The sequence below is a fragment of the Motacilla alba genome, chromosome 3 (genome assembly GCF_015832195.1).
Source record: "Motacilla alba alba isolate MOTALB_02 chromosome 3, Motacilla_alba_V1.0_pri, whole genome shotgun sequence".
NCBI classification, from domain to species: domain Eukaryota; kingdom Metazoa; phylum Chordata; class Aves; order Passeriformes; family Motacillidae; genus Motacilla; species Motacilla alba.
In genome coordinates this window covers 105,596,234-105,615,251 of record NC_052018.1, presented here as the reverse complement: position 1 = coordinate 105,615,251, position 19,018 = coordinate 105,596,234, and the positions used below count along the sequence as shown (strand labels likewise).

The 19,018-nt window shown below is 43.2% G+C and overlaps 1 protein-coding gene across 11 annotated transcripts in view; it reads right to left on the bottom strand.

The window, feature by feature from the left end:
- CDC42BPA (CDC42 binding protein kinase alpha) overlaps window positions 1-19,018 on the bottom strand; it is a 182,526-nt gene continuing 163,508 nt past the window's right edge. For 7 of the 11 annotated variants that reach the window (XM_038132509.1, XM_038132508.1, XM_038132515.1 and 4 more), the window contains 5 exons: window positions 18,360-18,477; window positions 11,670-11,855; window positions 6,848-6,965; window positions 6,005-6,162; window positions 1-4,844 (listed from right to left, as the gene is read on the bottom strand). In XM_038132509.1, coding sequence (XP_037988437.1) covers window positions 4,713-4,844; window positions 6,005-6,162; window positions 6,848-6,965; window positions 11,670-11,855; window positions 18,360-18,477 — 712 coding nt within the window. In that variant the 3' untranslated portion in view covers window positions 1-4,712. Of the gene's footprint in view, window positions 4,845-6,004; window positions 6,163-6,847; window positions 6,966-11,669; window positions 11,856-11,913; window positions 14,396-18,359; window positions 18,478-19,018 lie in introns of those variants that run through there. The other 4 variants (XM_038132519.1, XM_038132518.1, XM_038132514.1 and 1 more) reach the window with 3 other exon arrangements.

The following is a 19,018-nucleotide window of genomic DNA, read 5'->3' as shown; positions in this document are numbered from 1 at the left end:
TACATTTCTAACAGTTCCCTGTTTTATTGCAGTACATCAAAGTAGGTTAATATTAAGTGTGTTACCAACATAAAATATTGGTGGTAAGTCATTTTTACATTGTTGACTGTTCCACCTTAAATATTTCTGTGCAAAAGAATCTACATCATTGTTCTGTAGCAGAGAATCTCTTACAATGTCCCCTACAACATTGAGGGCATTAAACAAAAGAGTGAGAAGAGGCAAAAAAGCAGAATTTTTCCCCCACACGCACACTTGTCAGCTTTTATACTCTAAAACAAAAAAGTGATTACATCTATGCCATGCAAAACTGTACAATAATATTACAATGAAAAACCTAAAAAACATATTTTAAAAATAAATGATATGAAACTGTCATACATAAAAAGGCAGGTATAGCAACACTGGTTTGTTTGTGGATTTCTTCCCTGTAGATGACTGTCTCAAATGGAGAATGAAAATAGGTTGTACTGAGCTGCAGCTGGAATGAGAGGAGCTGGAATTCAGACTGGAAAGCCTGCAGCAGAGCGGCCTCTGGGGGTGTTTATCAAATCAACTGTGAACACAAAGTGCACAGAAGGGTGCTCGCACTTTGTGTTAGTGCAGAAAAGTTGTCCCGCTTCCTCCACGGAAGGGACTCGTGTTCACAAAAGAACCCACAGCAGGAATTGCTACGTGCCACTTTGATTCTCAAACTAAGGCTCAGGAGCTGTGGGTACTTGCACTGCAGTAAGTTTTACCCTTAATGCATTCATTTAAAATTAAACAGCATTCATAAAAGAAAACCTTTTTCCAAGGTTTTGGAAAAGTTCCAAGAGCATGCTTGTCCTGTCATTCAGGGTCTGGCCACGCAATACAACACAGGGCCAGAATCTGTGTTAATAACCCAACTGTGCTGTTTGGAAGGGCTGACCCACTGTGAACCAGTTAGGTGCAGTTAAACTACATTTCTATAAATAAACTAAGCTTTTTTGGAGTTTTTTGGTATGGCAAGACCCTTAACTTCCCTCTGCCATGTACCTGAGAATAACACACCTGGGTTGTGACTTATCAGAATCAAATCAAAGAGAGAACATTCCTGACTCAGTTCTGAAACTCATTTCAGTGGGCAAAATGCACATTCATAACAAGCCACAGCACTTAATGGAGGGGAAAAGAAGCAACTACTTCACCACAGTCTCAGGAATGTTTTTTTGAAACCACCAGCTGTCTTCTACAGGCCAAAGGCAAGAGAGAAGAGAGTACTGTAGCCCTGCTTTTGGGTTTATGAAATGTGGGAGGAAGCCACATACCTGTGTGTGCACACGTGCAGGAGGAAAACTATTTACCAAACCTATTCCATCCTATAACCTGGAATCCTCAGTAGCTGCCTGAATCTGTTCAGATCCTTGTTGCCATCAAAAGAGAGAAAAAAAAAAAAAAAAAGGCAAAACCCCAACAACCCATCTGTTCAAGCACTGTCAAAAATGCAAACGAACACCTTCAGTCTCAGCCAAAAGGAAAAAACCCAGCTAGATGCACACCCTGTGTGCAGAGGACATGTGCCACGCTCAGGAATTCGGGGGGGGATTTTTAAGCTCCCAGAACAAAATGCAGCCCTCGACCTGTGAAGTTGAAGCAGTGCTACAGTGCAAAGGAGCAAACATCAAACCTCAGGAGACAACTGCCTTGGAGATACCAGTCAAGAGTCTTACAGTTCAAATGACCAAGTTACTTTTCCTAGCCCGATGAGTCTTTAGAAAGCTCAGCTGCAGTATGCATACCAACAACAAGAGATGAGTGTGGTTTCAAATTGAGTCTGTAACCAAATGGTCCCCAAATACATAAAACTATTTAAGCCCTAGGACAATTTTTCTCTTTTCAAATAAGTGATGCGGTCATTTGCTTTTCAACTGAGAGAACAGTTGCTGTTTCTCTTCTGAACAGACACGTAAAAATGCACAGGACCAAACTAATGATTAAATAAATCCTAGAGAAGACTGCTGAGGCTTGGACATTGTAGTGTACAAACAGTGTGGGCCTGTGGAGCTCTCATCCTCTGAGCTTAGTGTTGGAACACAGCTGACCTATGCTCTGCCTGAAAATGCCAGGGGTTGGTATCAATAGATTGCAGGCACTGGAACAGAGCAAACACAGAGGTTTACTCAATTTAATTGTTTGCTGTGTGGTGGCTCCTCAGGTTCCATTTTCAGATAGAGCTTTGGCACAGCTGCAGAAAAATAAAGTCCATGGAAAACGATCCTGTGACCCTCTCTCAGGGGACTGCCGTGCAGGCTGCTCTGTCTTTAATGACTACTGTTTAAATGCCTTCTCTCAACATCAAAAGAAGATTATTATTTAAATACAACATACAGTAAATACAAAACTAGTCTGCAAAGGCTTTGAAAAGTGTGTGGACATGCTTCACCAAAACAAGGGAATTGTGGGGAAAAAGCAGTGGCTATACTTGAAGCAATATGCAGCCTTTCAAAAGAAGCTGATGTGGAATTTCAATAATGCCAATAACGCCCTGCCTATCTGTCCCTCAGAAATACATAAACTTTTCTGGGAGGAATTACTTTCAGATGCTTTGCTGTTTGCTAAAGCTTTTAATTTCAAATGCCAGGCTTGCAAAAGTAGTAGGTTTGAAGTGAAAACAAACAACACAACCAGCTTGCTACTCTGAAATACCCGAACAGGAGAGAGACAGGCTCTTGATATGATGGTTTCTACAATAATTTCTTGAATTCCTGTCCCAAAATAACACTGAATGAACTTAAACTTGGATAAGCCTCTTGATTCAGAGTGAAAGAGAAATCTTACCTAGGAGACCCAGCACGATTAAATGGATTAGATGATCTGTGTCTTGTTCCCTATGTCACATTTAGATCATACCTGGAAATTACTGTACATGGTTTGAACTTACCTACAACTTCTATTAGGGAAGACAGAAACTGCAAAACTCCAAACACCTCTGTGTGGGTGAAACTCTACATAACTGCTGACTGCAAGAACACAGAATGGTTTAATGAGAGCCATAACAAGTTTCCAAAACCCACAACACAAACCCCAATATTCTAAATACAAAAAGCCCTTATGTGTTTGAGTATGGTCATAGTATGAAGTCAGCAACAACACTACTGGGAAGAGAGGCTCATCCCAAATGAAAAGCACAATCTGCCTTGCTAACTAAAGAGAAGAGACATCTTCCTCTTACCATACATCTGCATATCAGTTTTTCATTTATTCTGCCGACCGGGTGACCACTTCAGCTTTTTATTTATTTTTCCAGCTTCAGCGGGCTCTGCCTTCCACTGCAATACTTCCTGCCCTGCAACCTGCCCTGCTTTTGGAACCAAACAGCAGGTGAGCACAGAGAGACAACTGCAAATTGCACAAACCCACAGCACAGGTAGGGGGCAGAGGAAAACCAACCTTGCCAGTGCAGCAGTTGTGGGTCACCAGGCATCTCTGACTACCACAATGTGAACAGTGTGAGGTCAGTCTTCAAGGTTCTTTGTTGCTACAGTGACAGCAAAGCCAGCCAGGGCCAGCTTTGGGCTAAGGGCACTCGTTTGGCTGATGTGTATTAGCAACCAGTATTTGGTAAGGACAGTAAGAGTTTGCTGCTTAGGGATGGGCAAGGAGGTGTGGAAGACTGCTCCCTTCTGAGTTAAACCTGCTCAAAGGCTGACCCAGGGAAACAGATTTCCTGCTGAATCCAGCTGCACTGAACTCCCCTGCTGCCTGAAGGACCTCTCCTGCAGCTGCTGCGGGGCTCCAGCTCACAGGGGGCACGCACGGAGCCAGGGCAGCCTGTGGCTGTTGGGACAGGGCCTTGCTGCCAACCGTTGTAGATTCTGAAAAGGATGGGGACTGTGAGGAAAACAGGAATTACAGCTTCAGTTCTGCTACGGCCAGAAGGAGAGAAGTGTTGTGAGAGCACTGCGGGGGCTGTCCCGGCAGTGGAATCTCTGTCCTGCGGGAGGTTTTAGCCAGGCCTCCGAGTCTGTCAATCACCGAGCATGAAAACAGGGACAACACAAATCTTAAATTAAAGGCTCTCTTAAATAAGCATCCATCTTCTGCTGCATACACAATGCTTTTTTTCTTTGAATATATACATACGTATTTTACTCTAACATCTGCGTATTTATTTAAACTCTGTACTGTAGTAAAATATGCATCATTTTAATCAATAAGGATTTGCTGGCGACAATCAGATTGACATTCAAACGTGGTGGCTGAAAGCTTTTATGTGCCTCTGACATACTGATCATTCCCCATGGTGGGGAAGGGGTCTCTGTGCTACTTTTGTACAGTACAATGAGCTTTGTACGAAAACAAAATCCCTCTGAATTTTCTCTTGTTGACACTGGTCTGGTCTACTTATGCTACCTTTTGGGAAGTGGGAGTGGGATAAATATGTCTTTAAAAATGAAGCAGCTGTAACCACAAAAATGAAACCAATACTAATACAAATCTACAGCATCTGATATTTACCAACACCCTAGCTTTGCTCATTTGCTGCTGTCAGATCTGGGGAGGTGAGGCAATGCTGAACGGTGCTGAAGGCGACCAGCTTTTACCTTCCTCTGTACCCCGCTCCCAGATCCTTTTCCGACAGGGAATGGGGAGGCTTAGGAGGATGAAGGTGAGAACTGGAGCAAGTGAAGGGGACAGCCATGGGGACAGCAAGCTGATGTGATGCCAAATCTGAATGCTGAAGCAGTTCATGAGTCCCAACTCACGTGGTCAGAGCTCTCCAGGGAGAGGCTCTTGGTCTTGTGAGGAGAAACTGGGCTGGGAGGGCTGCTGAGGTTGGAGCTGTTCGATGCTGTCGAGTGTCTCGGAGAGTCAGAGTCCTGCAGCCCAGAGACACACAAGAACACCAGTAAGGAACAGGATGGCGAGTTTGGGGTCACTGAGAGCATCTCAGCAACAGTGGCTGGATTCAAAGGCCTCTGTGGATTTTGCTTGCGTCCAAGGGATCTTTTTTGCTCACAATTTCCAAGGAGACCTGAGATTTAGGGGTCAGGTCACTCTGCTTTCAGCCGGCATGAAGTGATACTGACATAAGGACACAGCACCAGTGGGATTCTGGCAGTCTGTGTGCTGCCAAGGGCTGCTTGGCCAGCAGGGTGTGCAGCTTCAGGCCAGCGGAGTGTGAAGCTACGACAGCTCCTGCATTTTCACAGATTATGATCAAGATGCTCTTGCACTAAAATGAGAAATCTTTGTGGCTTCATCACAGCTCCATCTTCTATGTCAGCCCCAGGGTATCAGTTCAAACATCCTATTGAGTTACTTGGGTCTTCCAGAGCGCAGCAGAATGCATCTCTGAGCCTGAATTTGGGCTGACAGCTGCCTTTCAGCTTCCACTGGCAGGATATATCCAGTACCATGAAAAGCCTGTGTGATCTCTTACTTTCACACTCCTTGGTAAGAAAACGGGTTGGGGAAGTTTTTCAGGCCAGCTTCAGATTGAACCCTCCCATGTAAAACACTCTTGGCTGGAGGGACTGAGTTTAGCACTGGGCAGGATTTCAGTCCTATCATAATGACAGTCTCGACTGCACAGAATAGAAATTATGAAATCCATTTCCTGCTCCAGATGAAATTATAATTCTTAAATTACCTTGTTAACTTCTGAGTACAAAGTGTCTCCTGTGAAGTGGTTGCTAAGATAGCTCATGAATCTTTGCACATAAAGGCCAAAAGGAATATCAGCACTTCAAGCTGTGATATGCCACAATCAAGCTGTTACTCTACTGGGCCTGTATTTGGGGGAGCCTCACTACCCACACATCTGCAGGTGAGGAACGCACAGAGCTTTTTCTGAATCTTAAATACCAGCACCAGAGCTGATACTTTGACCAAAGCCTTTTGTAGCTTGAAATACAGGAAATCCATCTTTCCACTGTCAACAACTCCCAAACTTGTAGCCAAGCCCGTGAGAGGACTGAAGTGCCTCACCTCCTTTACCCACACCTGTAAGGTTTCTCCTCCTGCTGCAGCCACTCACCTCTCGCTCGTAGTCCCTTGTGGGAGCATCGCTGCCCTGGTCCAGGCCCCCCGAGGACAGGGACCCGTCTGAGGGCGATGCCATGGGCTGGCGCTTTGCTCCGTAGCTCCCTCCCGAGAATTCCCTGCGCAAAGCGCTGCCGTTCTGGGCCGACGATCCTACAAGAGAGAATCAAAGTGTCTCACAGACCCCACTCGACACACCAGGAACTGGTTCAGCTGTTTCGCTGGCTAGCTCAGCTTTCCAAGGTGCCAAACTCATGGCTTGCAGGCTGCGTGGGCTTTTATCTTGGCTGCTGCAGTTCTCGTGGATTGTCCAGTCAGATTGTCCCTTGGCCACCTTACACTTGTCAGCGTAAGAACACTTCACCCAGTTCACAAAGGTGGCAGTTGCAGGAACAGCTGTGGTGGCTGCCTGATTCCACTGGCCTCTTCCATTCCAGCAGCCAGTTCTCTACTGCTTTACCTTTGCAATAGTGGCAAGAGAGGCGTCAAGAGCTACACACAGCTCAGCAACAAAACTAATAACCGTGGAGCTCGTGAACAACTTGTCACTGATTTAAAACACCTGAGCAGGAGCAAAGCAGTCCCAGGGCTAAGAATGTAATTTGAATTCTAACATCAATTATAAAAAAACCTGACGAATTACAAATGTGGGACTCTCAAAAGCACTACCTGCTTATTCACGTGCTCCTTTGAAAGCAAGACTAAAATGCTCTGCTGGCCCTTGGCAGCAACACAGTCAGCCATCACTTCAGAAAATCCTCATCCAGCAACTGCAGGCAGCCCTTTCCCTGAAACACTTGTGCCCAGCCCCCAGAACCACAGAGCTCTGTGTGCTTACGTGCTGCTAGGCCGCTGCTCGCGCTCATGGAGCGTCCCGGCTCCGTGCGGGATTTGGTGATCGACGGGATGCTGACGGAGCCGCTGAACACCGTCCGGCTCTCCTGGGGCCGAAGGTTCTGAAATGCACACACACACACACGACACGGTCACTTAGCCACTGCTGCCTCAACCTTGCAATTCTGTGCTGCGAGGCCCCAAAACACACGAAACCCCCGACCTTACCAGGGCTGAGTATCTGGGCAGCAAGTCAGCAAAAATTGCAAAATAACATTCTGCAGTTTAGTGCAGAGACCGGCAGCGCGCGCAACGCGGCAGTGAAGTGCTGAATTACATGGACATATGCAGGCAACTGAAAGAATACATGGAATAATTCCAGAATTTCCCTGAAGGGATGGCTTGCAAGCCTAATTAAGCTGCTGTAGACATATTCAAGTTACGCTGCATAACGCCTTCTTTCTGAACACAAGCTTCCGAGGATCTCATTACAATTTCTATTTGATGCCATCGTCCGTGCCATGATTGTGTAAGTTGATACAATATCCAGGTTAATCCCTAATGCTTGCAGAGTTAATAAATGGTGGATCAATCTGTATAGCAATTACTTATGAAATTCCAAAGGTGTTAACAGCATCCCTCCAAACCTACACTAGCTGAGCCAAAGTGAGAAGCAGCCTCCTGTTTCCAGCCTGCACAAAGAAGACCAGAGCACATGCCACTGGTTTTCTACGTATTTTGATTATTGCTCCTGTTTTGAATCCTGAGAGTTCCAGTGTGATTTTCTAAATTAATCAGTGGTCCTTCACTGAGGAGATAAACCACAACTTCCCTACTTGGGTATGGCAGTTCCTCAAACACAAGTTGTCTTTAAAAGAAGGTGACAGAGTACTTTGAAGTGAGTTCTGGGAGATTTTATTTCTGCTTCTGTTAACCTACAGCTGACCTTAAGGGAGAAGACCTCTCAGGTTATTTAGCCCCTCTCTCTGTGTATGAGCAGGCTTCCTAGCCCAGAGGGACCTGCTCATGTGTGTCATTTCAGCTCTGGCTAAATATGAGACCTCATCCTGCTCATCAATAGAGTGTGATTTGCACTACTAAGCCAATACCATTAACTGGGATTAGGATCAGGGAACCTTCACAGATGCACAATGTGAAAGAAATACAGGTAGCTCTAAGAATTACTTTCCTTACCCTCTACAGCCCCTCCTCTGCAATTACTGCTTGTTTATTCCTATTTATATTTAATTATTCCCCATCCTCACACTAAGAAGTAGCCAAATATAAAACAACAGTTGCAACTGCAGTGCTTCTTTAAACTAGGGTGTTAATGAAAATTTCAAATTCAAACAAAGATTCTACCACCACAAGGGTACTCTCAAGAGAACCTTGGTACTACCCTGTCTCTATCTGTGTTTTAAAATGGGTAATTAAATGGAGGTTTTGTAAGAAACAGATTTTATACAGGTCAGACTTCATCAGATAAATTTTACCAACCTGCTACCAAATCCAGTCTTACAAAGATCCTTGGAATCATTGCTCTGACAGGCCCCTTTGATCTTACAGACAACCCTTGGCTTTTCATTCTCCCAGGGTGCCAGAAAGGGCTGATTTTTAATGTGCAGCAAATAAGAATTAAAATCTCTCATCTGTTCCCAGATCTCTCACAAACACCAGCAAAAGAGAATCAGAGATGTTACCAATTGAAAAAGCCCTTTTTAACTTCTCCCTTCTTCTACTGCTGCACCATGAGCATTTATACCTAAAGGCTTGGAACAGTCTCTTAAATTATTTGTGGGATTCTATTGCCCTCTCTTGCTTAGCTTCCCCCCTTCTTTTTTTTGTTTTTTTATGTCAATAAACAACCTACTTTGTAGTACAAAATACTGAGCTCCTGCTTTTTCCCCACATGACAAACTGAGATGCAGAGTCTGAGCATGCTGGTTGTAGCTAAACCATGGAGGCTCCTTCCCCTGACCATACACAAAGGAACTGAGGGGCTGAGGGATGAGTTACTGCTGTGTTTTGAGAAAGAAAGGAAAGCCAAGTGCAGCACTGGCTCTAGCACGTGTGCTCTGGGGTTAGTACACCGGGGCTGCAAGGCTGCTATAAACCTACAGAGGTTCGTTCTGCAAAGAGAACAATCATGTTTAATGCTAAAGTGTTTAACCTCCTTCACAGCGACTGAGCAGACAACATACAGGCATCAGGGGAAGGAGGGAATGGGTGGGTGCACAAAAAAAAGACTCATTTGTTTAACACTGTGCTCTAAAGATGATTGTTTTTCGGGACCTCAGTCCGCAACGTCCATGTAATTCCTTGCAGAAAATCTCTCCACAAAGCAAATCTTTCATCGTTCTTTGTTCTAAAAATAAAATAAGCACATGCCAGGGATGCTGGCAATTTTGGACCAAACCTCCTGGAAGTGGTGTGCACGTGATGCAGGAAGGGGGTTCAAAGGAAAATCAACGGCGGTTATTAGCGGTAGTTATAAGCGGCACAACGCAGCAGGTTAAAAACACAGGAAACAAAAGGAAACCTGAGCTTGCTTTAGAGAGACAAAAACCCCTCATTTCGAGCAACAATTCAAATCTTAGCAGGAAAATTCATCCCCACTGCTGGACCAAATGGAGAAAGAGGAAAGAAGTGGGGGCAAAAGCAGCAGCAGAGAAGCTGCTGCTGAGCAAATCACTGTGAAACAGGGTGAGAGGCCCAGATTAGTTGGGTGCAACCCATTCCAGCTGGAGAGTGGAGCTGTGGGTGCAATCCCTGCCAGTGTTACAGAGCCTCTGCTCCTGCTCCAGCTCCCTGGGCACCTTCTCCAGCACTGGGATGAGGGACAGGCTCTGACTGGACAGGCACAGCACCCAGAGCAACTGCTTCTGTTCCCCTGTCCATTGTGCTGCTTGGTCTTGCTTTGGGGTTTGTTTTTGTTCTAAAGTAGTGCTCTGTTCATCACACTATAAAACACAGCTTTCAACTCTCCTATGAAATAATATGACAGACCCTACTTTAACAAGTCATTTTTCAACTCCCCTATGGATTCCACACTGTCCTGGTTCCAATATCCGATCCCACCTGGGACCATGGCACCCTTCTTACACTAACATCTCCAAACACAAAGGGATGGACAGACACGAAACCAAACTCACAGCCTGGCTTTCCATACAGCTTCCAGCACCTCTACCCTCATGCCACAAAGCAGACCAACACTTTTCCTCACACAAGACTAAACCTCTAGTACTCTAAGGAGCTAACAAAGCAGGATCTTGACACTCCAGGTCGCCCACTTCACTTTTTTTCCCTCCAGTTTATGCGAGGAGGCTGCAACGTTAGGATGAAGGATGCTCCTAAAGAAAAAATTGAAAGTTATTGTCTGAAGCACCAGGGGTCATTCCTTACTGATCCCAGGGAGACTACTCACATGAGAAAGGGAAGGTAGAGGGAGGGTCACAGTCCAGTGACACATCGCTGCATGTTAAACACAGACAATTTTATAGCACAGTTGGATTAAAATAACCCTGTTACAACCAGAACTGAAATACAGCTTCAGTGACCCTGTAATGACCCTCTAGGAGAGAAACAGCCTTCAATTCAACTTTACAGTATTTTTTTTTTTATTTTTTTGCATTTCAACAGAGCATTCCCCTCGTGTATGAACGGCTGTGACAACTGGGACTCACAGCAGTGACACATGACCATGCATGTAGCCAGTCAAAGCTCAGCTGTGCAAACTGGTTTTGGAGCCATAAGGAGAAGATTTCTTTTTCTCCTGCATTTTTAAATTCAGTCTAGTGTTGGGTGCAGGTATGTTTCCAAAACCTTCCCAGTGACAGGGCTCCAGCACAGCAGCCCAGAGGCACTCGAAGCAGCCTGGCAGTGAAGGTTTGCAGAAACCAAGAGCAATGTTCCCATGACAGCAATGGGCATGGCCTGGACCCACACAAACCCTGAGCAAACAACAGCATCACACACATCTACCTACAGCTTACTCCTGATTTACCTGTCCCAGGCAGAGCTGCAGGCCCCAGCAGGGTACACAGCTGTGCTGCACTGCAGGTACCTGTGTGCCTGCTTCACTCTGGTTTGGATTTCTACAGGACACAGCAAACCCCAGGTAGGCAGACCTGGATGCACAATGCCAGAATAAAAGGGAAGACCACTTCCATCCCTCCAATCTACATTGCAACTGGAAGGATGCCTACAGAACAGCATCCTACCTCAGCCTCTTCCTAAAACTACCAGGGTTAACAGGATCTACATCAGCAAGCTGTCCTCATCTTTAATTTTATCCTGTTTCTACACATTCTAATTTAACCTATTTACTGCAACCTAGAAACTGCTTGAGGCACTATCTGTGTCTCTCTCTTTCCATCTGTGTCCAGCACTGTGCACAAATTCTCACATTCCACGTGAATTCATCATAAACAAACAGCCTGAAAGCTCAGTCCAACACAGATCCAGAACCTTTTCCTAATTCAACCTGGTACAAAGCACTCCGACTGCTGGAGGATGAACACTGTGGAACAGAGACCTCATCATTCAAAATTCCCACATCCTTCCTGGTGATTAAAAATTTTATTCTCATAGCAAAAGGTTCAGTCCCAAACTCTTCTTTTTTTTTTTTTCTAAGGCCGTGAAGTGTCTGTTTCTTGTCAGAGCTGTGGGAAGACCCCAGCTGAGAGCAGAAAGTAAATTGTCTGGGACAAAAGGAAATGGAGGGGTGAAGGAACAGCTTACAAGGGGTTTTCTCCCACGTTAATAGCCAGGCAAAAGGAAAACCACACAGTGTTAGTAGAGTGAACACCTGACTCAGCCATTCATACCCTCAGAGTGACAAAGTCTGGAGTACCGAGGACAGAGCGTGGAGGCGGGGAAAATGCAGGGTTTATGGAATCGTAAGAGAGGAATTTTTCAGCTGAATTAACAGTCATGTGGTAGATGTGCTCAAAGTTGCTCGGAGAGGAGATCAGACGGGAGTGATGATGAGGGAATTGATAAGGGGAACGCTGCTATCAAAGACAACAGAGAGAGAAAGCAATGAAGGATGGTTGTACAGGTTACACCGGCACCAGCAGTTCCACAAGAGCAGTGAAACACGGAGCAGGCACAGCAGACAGCAAACCCTGCTGGCTGTCAGCACACAGGGGCTGACACTGCCACCCCCAGTCCTCTGAGCACCTTCCTGACACAGAATCTGATGGGCCTGCTGCCCTTGCTGTTGGCTAAAACATTAGAAACAAATAAAACTTTTAACTCATTGGGAATCGATTCTAATATTTATTATTTTTTGATATTTCAAAGAGCACCACAGTTGTAAAAGGTGCTTTACAGACAGTTGAGAAGCATCAGTTCCCTGCCTTGAGGAGCTTACAATCTAAAATAGACATAACACAAACAAAGGAAGGTGAACACAGGTGAGGTGGTGTGGGGAGAAGAAAAGATGAGCATACACAGCAGTTAGAGATCGTTAAGAGATTTCCTTCTGTTATTCATGCATTTTAGTGATTCCATTAAAATCATCACCCGTACAACAAACACAGAGTTTTTCCAACAGTGGGAGGAACAGTGTTTCCACAGGGTGGGGACACAGGCTGTGTGGCAGGGTGAAAGGGTTAGTGTCAGACCACTGGGACAAATCTCTCTGCTGACAGGTGACCAAGGCCCATGTCCTGCTCTGTGGAGCATTCACATTCTCTGAACAGAGAGAGACATAGTTCTCTCTCAAAGGATTTTTTCCTGGAGAAGCACAGAGAGAAGAAGAGAAAACAACTCTTATCTCTACTTGCTGCTCCCGTTGTTTTGCACATGTGGAATGTGTTAGGAAGATTGTTTACCTGAAGTGATTTGTCAATTGGATTCTGCTGAGGATTGTTTTGATTCCTTGGCCAATTGGCTCAAAGCTGTGTCCTGGCTGTCTCCAGACAGTCACGAGTTTTCTTTAGTATGTATCTTTTGTATAGTAGTACAGTGTCTCTTTAATCTAGAATAGTATAATGTAGTATAATATAGTTTTAATAAAGCAATTGTTCAGTTTTCTGAATCAATGGAGTCAGATGCCAATCAGATGTTGGGGTTGCCCTGTTTTTACAATACTGCTCCACACTGGCTCAATCCTGACAGTGCCAAGGGGAGCCAGCACTGCCATCCCTGCAGAGGATCAGGCCCTTCCTCAGCACATAAGGTGTGAAAGCACTGGGAAATTCAAATGTTTGTAATAGGTCAGCTGAGCAATGTGCTCCCACAGCGTGACGTAAAGAAGGAGAGGGGAGAAATAACCCTGCAAATTAAACAGGAACGGTTTCTAATTCATCTCTGTGGAACGTGCTGACACGAGTGCTCGTATAATTTAAAGTCATCTAAATCCAGATTTAATGGAAGAGATTTTCAAGGCTCGGTTTCCCTCCCTGTGCCATCTGTACATGCTCAGTCAGCCTGCAGTGGGCTAGTTTCCTACGGACACCAGCAAATCAGAACACCTTTTCTCCTTTCTAAGTTCCTCTTCCCCTTGTCCAACTGATTTCATCTCCTTAAAACAGGTATTTCTGAATAACATTAGAAATGTTAGGACTTAAAATATAAAATATGGTAAAAATATAGCTTACCCCTCCACTAAACCTAAGGCACTACTTTTTGTATGTGGAACGTATTAAAGTCTGGAAGAACATTAAGTCACATCCCAATACATATTATATCAAATGTTATTGTTACTGTTCTCTTCATTTCAGCTGGTAAAATCCAACTTTTTTTTTTTTTTTTTTAAACACACAGTTATTATGAGGCTTTGCCTGTTAACCAAAACATCAATTACCACATTATGGCATATAAGACATAATATACATTAAATTGTTCTCAGTAACTTTAGCAGCATCTAAATATCAGTACAAGAAGCCACCATTCCAAAATGGTCCAGGACAGCAGACTTTGCTGAGTTCTCTGCAGAGAACTGGTGGCAAAGCCAGCTACATTCCTAAAAGCCAATAGGGGAGATATGGCAGTGTCTAAAACCACAAGCTAAAAAGCAGAGGGTAGGCCAGCTGCAGATCATGAAAATATTTAGCCAGCATTCATGAATGTGAGAAAGCCACGATATGGCAACATTTTAAAAATGATACTCCATGGAACTTTCTCCATAGACTCCACCATTAGATGCATGCATGGGGTTCCCATTTTTCTTTAAAGAATACCAAATATAGATAAGTATTCATTTACTCTAAAAGTTTCTCAATTGAAACAAGCAAAGCTTCACACATCATCTAGAATGGAAGTAGAATGGCTCATGTATAATGACGTCAAACTGAAGCATAATGTTCAAATATAATGGCAGTCAAGACCAGCTTTTGTATATAAAAATACTCAGGCATGCAGAATATTAAAGCAAAATCAATCCTGTACATCTGATGTACACAGAGAGGTGGTCTGTGCTGCAGTAAGTGCAGTTCCAGATTTCAGATCTTCACTACAAAGGAGCATCCACGATAAAGTGGCTTCAAGGGACAAGAGGGCAGAAGGGAGGCCAGACTGTACGGCCAGGTTAATTGGTGACAGGCTGCTAGGGAAGAAAAACATGTAAACAAATAAGTTTGGGGATACACTAACAGGAACCATTCCAAATTGTACAAAACAAGACAATGACCCAGATCCACAGCAATAAAACACAAATATGTACTGATTACTGCTCTGCTAACAGAAAACAACAGCTTCTGGTTTCTGGTGCGTTGCAACCCACAAATTTGTGTGCTAAAGCCAGACCATGAGTGATCACAATGAAGAAAAGAAGGATGCAAATTTACAGTTGCCTGAAACCCCCTAAATCTGATCTCTCTCTGAGCCTTGGGCATGGTTCTGCCCAAACACTAGGGCTCTACTGAAGTCAAGGGTGTCTGTTCATGGAGAGAACAGTGTGGGACTAGGCCGACAGACTGCAACTTCCCACAAACACACCAGAGTGTCTGGTGCATACCAAGAAAACTGGAAAACAACACACAGAGAAAGCATCTTTCTCCCTCTTGTGGCTGCACCAGCAAGGGCAAAAAAACAGGTAGATATGTTGCACACAAACAGCCACCTGATGTAACACATCAAATAGTGCAGAACGTTTAAACGCTCCCTTTATTCCAGTTACAACACAAATTAAACTCTCTACAGCTGGTCTTTTAAAAGACATCATCAAAACAGTGGTGGGCAGAGAGCAAGCAGGCTCTGCACCCACCAGGCCAGGCTTGGAGCAGCACAAGTGCAGGTCCCCTGCTGCCCACAGACACAGCCTAGCCACCCATCAAGGGCCATCACTACCAATCCTAACTCTGCTTCTCTCAGTTCTTGGCATTTCCCCTAAAAAAGGCAGTGGGGCTGAAGTGGTTAGTTTTTTTCTGATTCACATTGCATCTATGAAGTGAATATGTCTATATTAATGAGTAAATACAAATACATACATATACCTAAAACTGTCATTTGCTTTATAAAGTTCACCCATGTGTGCTGGATAAAAGCTGGGCTGAGCTGGCTATTTAGCTTGTGACAATCTCATTCAACACAGAGGTTAAAATATCTATTCTCTATTAAAACCTATTTATACCTAAGGACTCTTTCACCCATGCAGCACTATATTGACTTCTGTGAAAGCTCAGTGCTGGGTGAAAAATTTCTATTGCTAGGTCGAGCCAAATTTGAAGGTGCTCAAATAAACCAGAATAAACTGCAAATGAAAAGTCCCACTCAATTCTTTCATGCACTTTCTGCATTCCAGTACCCCATAAAAAAAGAATCTCTACCACCTAAAACAGCTGGAGGAAGAGAATTTGAGAAGACGATTAGCCTTGCACTGCTTGCTACCCCCAGCCTCAGCCCCAAAAATGTATTTTACCATTCACTTCCACAAACAAGAACAGGCATTCCCAAAGTAAAGAGCTGCAATCTTTCCTGAAGTTTGTTAAAAATAAATACTTTCTCTTCTAAAATACACTTATCTATTAAAAAATACAAAGGAGATATTCCAGCTGCAAAATCAGGACACACACTTAGCAGCACAGAAACCGCCCAGTTTTTCACCTTTTGGGAATAAGGTATGAAACTGGTGCAATAATTCCACCTCCTGGAAAAGGAACCACCATACAGATAACTGTACACAGGGTTGGATGGTTATTCTTTACCTTGTGTACCGATTCTCCAGGAAACATCCTTTGTTTCCATGCCCTCTTCTGGTTCTAAATTTCTTTCCAATAAAACATTGGACTCTATACATAACCTCAAATGCCCACACAACTCCTTTTCTTCTATTTTTGTGCCTGAGAAACAAAGTTCTTAGTCTGGGATGGATTAAATGGAAACTCAGTCCAGGCAAATACCTTACAGGAAGCTGTTGGGAAAGAAAAAGCTGCCTGGACTGAAGTTGCTCTTGACAGAACATTTATTTCCTAATTTCAAGTTACATTTTCAAATTCACACACTTTCAAGTCCCGTGCTTGATGCAATTCTGTACCAATTAAGTTAAGAATACAAATACAACATGACATTGCAAGGAACCGATGGAAAAATACACAACAAATTTGCTTTGTGTGGCAGCAACATCTCCCAGCATTAAAACTGGTACTTACTTGCAAAAAGGAGGTTTTAATAATAACAACTTTTTTTAAAAAAAAGCTGCAGCAGTGGAACAAGTGCTGGAATCAACTGTACATTGTACACATTTTCTAATTCTTCTCATCACTTTTAAGTGTGGGAAGTGACTCATGAATTTTTTTCAAAGCATCATATTGCTTGGTAATAGCACAGTACCAGTCCTAACCTGAAACAGGACCTGGGAGCTAATACAAGGTGAGTGCACTTAGAAAGGGTTCAAAGCTGAAAGCCATGGAGAGATGACATTGTTGAAGAAATGATGTAAAAACTCCCCTTCTATAGATAGAATCATTCTTTGTTTTACACTTGTCAGATGTGGGGCTTGGTTAAGAGTCCTTGCAGCTTTTGAGTGCCATGAACTTTCAGTTACTGATGCTGTGACACAGGATGATTTCTGCTCTACCTATAGAGGTAGCAGATAATTTTCTCTGCTTCAGAAGAGCCACAAATATTTTAAAGAACTTACCAGAAATGGAGAAAGGAAGAAAGGCTCTGATCTACATCCTGCCCTGAAGCAAATGATCCTTCTCTGTCTAACATTAGACACATGCAATCTTGTATCCAGGTAAGAGAAACATACCTGCCAACATCTCTTGGATTTAACATGTATTTTCTAGAAACAGTTCCTTCATTATGTGTTCATTTATAAAAATTATTATCATTTATAAAAATACACACAATACAGCTCTGGCTTTTTCTCATTACACCAAATATATTTGTTATTGAGAGGCTTCTCAGAGTGTGTCTAATACGAGCTTTAAAATAAATCAAAGTGCAGACTTTACAGTCAAGTGCAACATAAAAGTACCATTTCCTTCAAAAGTGAGGTAAAATGAGTATCCAAAGACCAGAAATTAGGCTCCTAAACTCGTGCAACTGCATGTTGAGCTTTATTTTCCAGTCTTATTTTAGTTTCCTTTGCACTTTTCAGCATCAGAATATCCCAATTTCAGCATCTACTTCCTGTTTTCTGCACAAACTCCAAGCAGTAACAATGATCATTTTAGACAGCAGTTCTGTGCTAATGCCTGAGTGTTATGCTGGAACAAATTTCATCCGTTTTTATCATAACATCTCATCTTTCTTACAGTGCTAATTAGCATCTTCTGCATCACATCTGTGTCATTGTGGATGTGCTTAGAAAACAATACAGAACACATAAAGACACAAAAGATGCTCAAGGTAGCTTGAAGCAAGCAGTACAGCACTTCCTTAAGAGCAAAGTATTAATTAGTCTTTAGCTCATCACAGATTTCAGTAACTTCCAAGCGATTTCTTCCTACATGAGGTTTTATGGAAATGAACATGTGCTATTACACATTTTCTTTTTCCATTTTTTCAACTTAAAAGGTTCGTTTTTATGCAAGAAGTTCTGTTTCACCGAGTCTACTTAATTTGGAGAGAACAGGAAAGATAGCACTTGGCATGGGAAGAAATTTGAGCAGTACACATTATTGAATTGCTACAGGAAAACAGGCTGTGAAGAAATGAGTTAAGTTGGTGCTAAAGATAGGAGGAGAAAAAAGGAATTGAACCTCAGCTCACCAAGAAGGGAATTTCTCTTTCCATACCCACAAAGAGCACAGGCTCAAATCATGGCAATTTTGCACCTTCATATGGGTCATGAAAATTATCATCAACACTGTGAGGCCAACCTGTCTTAAAACTCCAGAGACATTAGGCACTCCTCCTCCTCCTCACCTCCTCTACTTGTCATGCTCCTTGCTTAAATTTTATTACATACAGCAGAGCATTTTTAGCTCCATTCCCCTCGTTACACTGTCCCTGATGGGAAATACGTCACTGATTACACATTCAAATTGCACTTGTTTTTCTCTCACTTAGTTGCAGCCTCTGCAGCAGTCAGTCACTCTCACATGTCCTTTTGTACTTACCATTGGGAGGTCTTTGAGAATCTGTATGCCATCTCCTGGACCCATATGTGCTATGTGGTTAAAATTAGTTGGGTTAGAAATTAACTTATTTCTCATTTCGGGATCACGTAGCATCTCCCTGGAAGAGAAGACACTTTGTTTAGGTATTTTCTTTGAGGTGAGGATGGGCATTTATAAAACAGGTACAGCTTTGATTATCAGCTATTTTCAAATGGAAATTAACCAGTCTTTCCCAACCTAAACAATTCCATGAATCTATGACTCTATTTAACCATGCTAACAGTGATAAATCCCTGCTGTCAGTACTGGTATGGAGAAGGTTCCAGCTTGAAGAGAGGGCAAGGGGCCAGGATAAAAGAATGCTGTTTGCAGCTTAACAGCCCATGCCCAGTAGTTACTAACATTCACAGAATGAGCTGATAAAAAGCTCTGTAAGATGAGTAAAAGCCAAACTTACTTGTGATACGTTACAAAGTGGAGATGAAAATGAAGTATAAAATATGAAAATAGAATTAAAATAATACGGCAGTACCTTTTTCAGTCTGTGGTCAGAATTAAAAGCTCTTCAAAATGGTAAGGATGCATTTCAGAACTCAGAATAAATAAAATTTTAAAGACACCAAATGTCAATCAACTCAGAATAGGCAAGAACAAGAAAT